At 41.1% G+C, this 8108-nt stretch overlaps 1 protein-coding gene across 1 annotated transcript in view; it reads right to left on the reverse strand.

Annotated features, from left to right (window-relative positions):
• Positions 1-8108, reverse strand: part of LOC109480163 (glycine receptor subunit alpha-2-like) — a 44364-nt gene that overhangs the window by 25465 nt on the left and 10791 nt on the right. Inside the window, exon 3 of the mRNA XM_019782325.1 lies at positions 222-269. Within this exon, the coding sequence (XP_019637884.1) occupies positions 222-269 (48 nt within the window). The remainder of the gene's footprint in view (positions 1-221; positions 270-8108) is intronic.

Here is an 8108-nt window from a genome sequence, read left to right on the forward strand (position 1 = left end):
CAGCCGAGCGGCTCAATGGACACTTCATCTCCACTATTGTTGAAAATGGCGGCTATCTGTTTCCAATCCAACGGGGTAATGTGCAGTTCCCCATGGGAGATTGCGGACCACATCGTCTGTACATGAGCGGTACTGAGTGCGATTTGTCCTCAAACCGCAGCGGAACCCAAGCGATATGTCAGAAACCCCACAGGAAAATGTCCAACAGAAAATCCACGTACCTTTTTACTTTATGGCTGCTCGTATGGTTACTGCAGTCCTTACGAACTCTGAAAAGGAAGAGATTTGATGTTGTATGTAAAGTTGAACCACCACAGAATGACAGTCATGATACTGGATCAGCATGCTGTGAGAGGTAAAAGGAATGATCTACACGAATTGAAATGTTAATGAACAATAATGCATTTTCCAAGTTATAATCATAAACAATTTTGCCAACCGTACCAGGTTTGTGTATCATGAGTTCATGATCATGATGAGATATTCTAAGAACAAACCTGGAACAACGATATGTTGAAATCAGCAAAAAATTAAGATATTGCCATGGTCCAATCCCTCATTTCCCCCATAAAGTTACTAACTATTTTCCCCTAAAAAGTACTAAAATCATATCCCTACCACTCCATGTCGTATTATTAACTAAATGGCAACATGATAGCCGTGGATTTTGCTGGTTAAATCTGGACCCGTAAAGTAATATTGGCGGCGCTATAAAGGTTTACACCTGACCCTGACGGACCATCCTACTCTTCCGCGGAGATACATTGACATTTTAAAGAGAAACGAGGAGCAAGTATACAGGGTATACGAGGTATCGTTATATCGATTGGACCCATCATGTAAATATAAGAATATTATATTCAATTTGTTACAATATTATATTGTTGCAAACGACCAAAAAACGTTAACCTTTCGGCTGCAAGGAAAAAAAAATTAAAACGGGACTATCTTGAATTTCTCGCTATCATAATTTATCATAGCGATAATGCTAAAAAAAAGAATCAACTTGCAAAACGTGAATATCATACGATATAGCTGCCTTATTTATATTGTATTATAGTCGTGAATATAGTCGTCAAGAAATATCAAATGTACATATCGATATCACCTGGTACTTTCATTACGCTCTCTTTTACATTTACTGTACTTTTAGGTAAAGATATAAAATAGATTGCTGAGCATTTCAGCACACGTCTTGTTTGCGTCACCCGCAGAAATAAAAAAATGTAATATCCCACGCAGGTGACGCCAAGCTACAGTAAACACACATGGCCATGAAACGATCAATAAACTGGAAGTGGTTAAGCCCCATATAACTCCGCTCTTTATGTTTTGACCTTTGCTATCAACACAACCATTTCCTGGAATAACTACATTTTCCACGGGACTTTGACTTCATTAAATCTCACCTTTGTGCCGTGAATGTAATAATTTGCAAATTACAGCGCGCGACCCCGTGAAAGTCTTTGTTTCTAACAGCCCGAGTCGGTTTAAGTGTGGTATAATAACACGACATCAGGCTATAATCATCTCACATTAACCACACAGAGCGTCGTGAGGACTGACCTTCAGCATGTGCAATGGCTGTATCCGAATTATTTTGACTCAAGCAAAGGGACCCATGGACTGGAACTTATTTCTTTTCCCTGCTTTTACCTGACCCGCGAACAACGCAAGGTCCTCTGGACTTTTTGTTGAGTCAAAATCAGCTAGATTTCAACCAGAGAAGGTCCATAACCAACGTTCAATATTGTAATGATAGTGAGCCACCTGTCTCCGATATGGGGTCAGCTGGGGACGCCTGGGGCTGTCCCTGGGCGGAGGAACTCGTTGGAAATCAATATCCGACCGTTCTCAACACTGAATTTGATTACGTGAAAATATCAAAAGGCCACGGCTAACACAGTGAGTGCCTTAGTCTCTAAACCGGCGATTACAAACTGCCAATATACGAAGAGTATATCCCAAGTGCGGGTAACAAAGATCCATGACAAATGTCAGTAACAGGGAAGCTTACTTCAAGCCATACATGGAAATATCAATGGCCATGGGAATGCTTGAAAATGCAGCTACAACCAGATACCTAACTGGAAAAGTAAGTTTTATTTCAATGAAATCACATATATAACAGTGCAGCCAATTGCAAGCATCAGATATTGCTGGAAAGACAGTCTTTGGAATCAATAGCTTACAACTTTGCAAAGTCGAAAAATCCAGCCTCATCCTAATGCATGGCTGTTGGTCCGCAACAGCGAGCGATATCGACAAGCGAAATGAGATTTTTCGACTCTTACGCAATGAGGAAGTTCAGGATCATTTAACTAACTGTTTTAGCTGTTCACGCCTTAAGTCTATTACCTATTCTTGGAACACGGCTCCTGATACCCACACGTCAGCACATATAGAGGAAAGCAAGCCTAACGGCCGCGTCTGTCCTAATAAATCGTTGCCCTGAGCGCCGGCTTTGATGTCGTTAGCAGAATCATCTTATCAACAATGGCGACAGAATGGAATGCCATAATTTTGTATGCTGTTGTAACATAAGGAATATATCAACTAGAACGCAAACATCTCTTATTGACGAATGCCACCCCTCATATGTGTGCCACAAGGAAGTATTTTGGGCCCATTGCCATTCAGCATACCTTCAACATTGCTTATCTTCTGCATAGCTATTGCATACCTTCAACATTCAACAATGGCGACAGAATGAAATGACATAATTCTGCCATAGGTTCTGGTAACATACAGAGTAGTTGTAGAACTACAACGAAAACATTTTATTGTCGAATACTATCCCTCTTAAGTCTACCACAAGGAAGTATTTTGGGACCATTGTTTTAACATACCTTCAACATTTGCAGAATCATCTAATCGACAGAATGAAATGCCATAATTTTGTAAGCTCTGGTAACATAAAGAATATTTGTTCATCTATAGAGCGCAAACATTTAATTGACGAATACGTATGTGTACCACAAGGAAGTATTTGGGACCATTGTTTTTTCGCATACCTTCAACATGAGGTAGATAGTGGTGTGTGTTCAACTACCATGCACTCCTTTTCGTTAATGCTGAGTGCACAGAAAAAAAAAGCATTTAAAAATCTTTGGTATGATCCAGACGGGGGTTCGGCCCTTGTGTGGCTTTATGTGCATCATGAAATTGAAATTATCGAACATGAATGCCCAAATGTATGCACAGTAGCAGGATTAAGATGGTTAACTGCCCACACTATCACTACCCGCTCACAACCCCAACGTACATCAAGTGTGAGGACAGTGGCGGCCATGTACCTGATAGGTGTTCTCTACTGTATCATCATCTTGGACCCCAGACATACAAAGGGTAGATATCTGTCAAATACATGCACTGATGGGCGTCATCACTGCTTTATCCATGAAATGGTCATATTTTATTTTTTTTTAAATATTGATAAATCTAATAATTGTAAGGATGGATTTGGGGTTTGGACTTGAGTTGTAAAATTAACCCGGGGAAGATGCCACTCTGACTCCAGCACTGGTCAATAGAACGGTTGTTGGTTTAATGATTATCAGTAATGAGGAGGGATATCTAACGATTTCTAACGTACAAATTAGAATAAAATAGGAAACATCCGAATTAATCCATAAAGTTGGTCAGGTGTCAACCTGGAAGCCATGTCCACCGCTTTTTAAAGCTTATTTGTCAACAAAGCATTTACATTTAGATTTGTTGTAAATTACAATACCATTAACATAATAGCGATTTTGAGAGAGAAATGCCGTTTTTAGATTTCCACCCTGTCTTCTGAGGAGATGGGTTCCACAAGTTAACTAGGATACATCTGTACAGCGTTTGACAAGTGATGTGTAGTAAAACTAATATATTTGCTTTTATATCATATTATATTATCTTATATTTCATTTAGTTAATACTAAAATGAGAAGTAGACCCTCTACATTAGCTATGTGTTTTCCGGCTAATATTCTATTCTATATCATATCTCTATGTTGTTACAATCATCGATACTTCGAACATGAGGCAGCGATGGGAAAAACTTATTGACTTGTGATCTGAGCTAAACAAATAAGTATCCTAAAGAATACTATCAAATTTGGTGAGTTTGAAGCTTAAGAACGTACATAGTGTCCGATAACGTCCAATGTTCGCCATGGTTAGATACATGTATGTTAAAAATAAAGGGCACGCCAGTATTCTGTATTCCACAAAGATACATTCACGCTGCCGGTTCGCACGGATTCTCCTCGTGTATATGGGATTTGTTTGGCCCTTCAGCTTCTTATTAGTGAGGGCCGGGGTTGGCAGGGAGCAAATTCTGTGCCGCTGAAGATAACAAGAAGGGCTATTCACCACCACGCTGCAATGAGCGGCAGAAATATCAGCACACGGACAGAATCCTAAATAACCTGACGTTGTCTGTAATTGCGACATCAAAGACGTAATTGGTTTTGCTGGAATTGAGGGATCGGCCGATGTCAATGGTGGTGCGCGCATGCGACACGTGCGCCAAACGTTCGGTAATTTCATATATCTTTATAAGAAACATAAGGAATAACTATCAGTGATATCATAAAATTCTAGGAGTCTACATGAATCGTGATCAAAATTAAGTACCCCTTAAAATGGGCTTATGGATGGACTTCTGTACTTGTTGATGAGTTGCAAGGGTGGCAACACTTTTTATATAAAGAATGAGAATAAATTCAATTACATGTGCATTCAACGTCTCTTTTTTTAGAATGTCACTTAAGCCTGTTGAATCCGTGCCAAACAAAAAATGAAATCCCGATATGCTTCATAGTTAACAGGTACTCAGAAGTTCCATATTGGACGTCCAATGTTCATATGCAGCAGGCATTGCTAGCTGTGGGAAGGACGGCGAATAAGCAATATTTCAGAAGGCAATCGGAATCCACAATGAAGGCCGAATATATGCATAATATATATTATACACACCGTTCTTTATCTGATTGTTGACCGATATTACCAGCCTGACCTATTTATTTAATGTTGCATGAAAAGCGTTTATCTATCACAATAATCAAAACTCCTATGGATATCGCCCCTGATAGCCAAATACTTCATCTTCTCCAGAATATATTATTGGGGAGCTGCATTATAATTCATCGTGGGAGTCAACTTATAGTTCATGGATATCATAGAGTTTTTGTTTACGATGTTTGATGATCTTCATCGTTTTTTGTCACGTTTTATTAAGTTGTAAATCTTTGTTGTTGTTTAAATCGAGCAGTTACAATTTATATCAGTAAGGCACAAATCGTGACTCGTTGCATAGCATGGTCTTTTTTATTTTATTTTATTCACATTTATTTTTCGAGGATTGGGCAAAAAGTTATTAAACGTATATGTCAGCCCTGTCCTCACACCTAAAAGGCAACAATAAAACAAAATAATGATAATAATAAGAAGAAAGGACAAAGGTACATAATGAGCTGGTGTACAAAGGGTCTTTTTTAAGATCGTGCCTGAGGTACTTTTAGTATGCAGAGATGGACATTATGCTTAGGTCACAATTCAAGAAAGGGGCCCGCTCGGCGCGTGTTCGGCGTGTTTTTTGGCACTACCGAACGGGACCTGGACGGAGACCGGCGGGCTTCCCGACGGCTGCCGGCCTATTTTTGGCCCCGCGCGGTCGCCGAATCGATTTTAACTCAGAGTTAAAAACACTTCGGGCCCCGTTCGGCGAAATACGCCGAAGCGACGCCGTAACCTCACTGCCCGGGACCCGTCGGGCGGCCGAACAGGCACCTGCCTAAGATTATGACGTCACATGTGCTGATCAGTGCATCAGATGGTCAGGAAAAGGGGGTTATAGGGAGCATATATAAACTCCTGCCGCAGACTACGTCGCACAGTTCACCACGTGTGTGTTACATCGTGTACTTGTGTGTGTTACACCTTGTATTTGTGTGTCAGAATGTCGAAGGGCAAGGGAAAACAGCCGGCACGGCTCTCTTGCCAACTTCATAAAACAGATCATAACAGGAATAGAATGTGTCTGACATTATCTCTTGTGTCATCATATGCCTTCGTAATAAAATGGAATCAGAAGTTATTGGCATTTATTTTCAGTCCAAATTTCAACAGAAGTAACGATATTCAGTGGTTTTATTGCTCAATAGCAAGGAGCTGCCACGGCACACTTCCTGCGTCACTGCTGAAGTACTTCCTGCGTCACTGTTGAAGTACTTTCGAAAGTAGGCCCTCGGTTACTTTTGCGACGCACCAGTTCTGCCTGCCTCTCTTCTTCAGCTACCAATGCCAGAAGACCTACATGAAGGTTGTCACCAATCTCAATCTCAGACGGGCTTGTAAGTTGTTTGCAGGTTGCACTGAACGCTGCATCGCCAACTTCAGTGTACTCTTTACTTGACGTGTACTCTTTACTTGAAGTGAACGGTAGCAGGCAGTGCAGCGCTTATATATGTACCTGCTCAAAAACACGAGAGGAGCCCGTCGGGATCCCGCCAGGAACCCGCCAGGGACCTGACAGCTGCCCGGCCGAACTGTAAGAGCCGGTCGGCACCCTACCACACGCCGCACGGGTCAAGACGGGCGACTGACCGGGCACCGGACGGGTCCCTGACAGAAACCGGCCGCAAAAGTTTATGAATATTAATGAGAGCCGCCGGCCGGAGAACAAGCAGGCCCCGACAGGGAGCCGTAAAGGAACATTTAATTGTGACCCTGACAGTACGGCGCACGCTCGGCACCATGACGCCGGCCGGCGTCTACGCCGAGGACATGCCGAACGGGCGCCGTTTCAAATGTGACCTAAGCATTACCAGATTAGCAATTTGGCGTTTACTACTATGTCAGTGTGCTGCATGTAATCAAACAAACATATCTGAAGTTGATGTTTGTAATTTCAGAACAGACATCATTGATTCTTTGTTTACTGTATGACGTTCAACTTCCATACTTGATTTACACTTTAATAGAGAGAAATGAATATCAATGATAGATTCGGCAGCATAGAAAATAGCTCAACATAAACTATAACAACAGGCAATTGCAAGTTTTGATAGAGCAAGTACTCTTGAGTAAACCTACGGCTTTTATACGTCAGTTTCATGTATATTCCGTGCTTTCCATAAGCAAAGTCGCAGTGAATAGAAACGACATCCATGTTTATGGAGATGGTACATTGAGATATCCTGCGGTTATGTTACGTTGCGTCGTTGAATAGAAGATATTTTCCTTTTACGATGTCTAAACCTGAAATACTGTTTCTGGCGGTAATATAGGTTCAATATAGTTTAGATAAAGAGGTACAACATGATGCAGTTTGGAGGAGAAATAGTATTTCTATGATTCGTGAATACATCATATCCGTGATGGTTACACATTGTGCCTGCATGAAGAGACACTATTGTGCAGCAAAGATTATGTCGCCTACCATCGATAGACTGAAACGCAGTAGCTGTGGAGTTTTATGCCGTCATTTGTGTAGAATTAGGTGATAAGGCCCAGCGGAATAGCCACTGTAACCGTTCGTTCATGTTACAACTTTTCTGATATGTATTCCTCACACAGCGAAGATGTGGTATAAATCTACCTAATCTTTTAGTTATAGCTGTATGCATGCTTTGAATAGTTTTCGGAACGAAATGAATTACCATATAGTGTTTATGATTTTTCAGTTTATGAATGTAAACTTAGTGCGATGAATGTTCTACATAATGAACGACCTCTTATTTCAGCTTTGAAACAACATTCACTATGTTAATATAAGACTGGTACTGTTATATTTTGTAGAACACAGGTACAGACGGAGTGGCCACAAACTAGTCAAGCATCAAGTGTGCAATTCACACATATATCTGAACAAAATATCGCCAAGTTGCGCTGGAACAGCCTCAGACTTCAAACATAACAGGGCGTTCTCTTCATACAGTGCTCATCCGATTGACCTTTTTCTTCCCCCCGGCTCGTGACATTTACTGCCTCCGCCTGTCCAGCACAGATAAAGCCCCGTAGATACACATGCGTCAATTCGCGTGGTGGGAAGCACATATTTGGCAACTCCGCCAAGTTAGGTCTTAAATTTCCGTCGAAAAATCAACACAAACAACAAAACT

This window comes from Branchiostoma belcheri, unplaced genomic scaffold (genome assembly GCF_001625305.1).
Source record: "Branchiostoma belcheri isolate BF01 breed outbred unplaced genomic scaffold, Haploidv18h27 scaffold5, whole genome shotgun sequence".
NCBI lineage: Eukaryota > Metazoa > Chordata > Leptocardii > Amphioxiformes > Branchiostomatidae > Branchiostoma > Branchiostoma belcheri.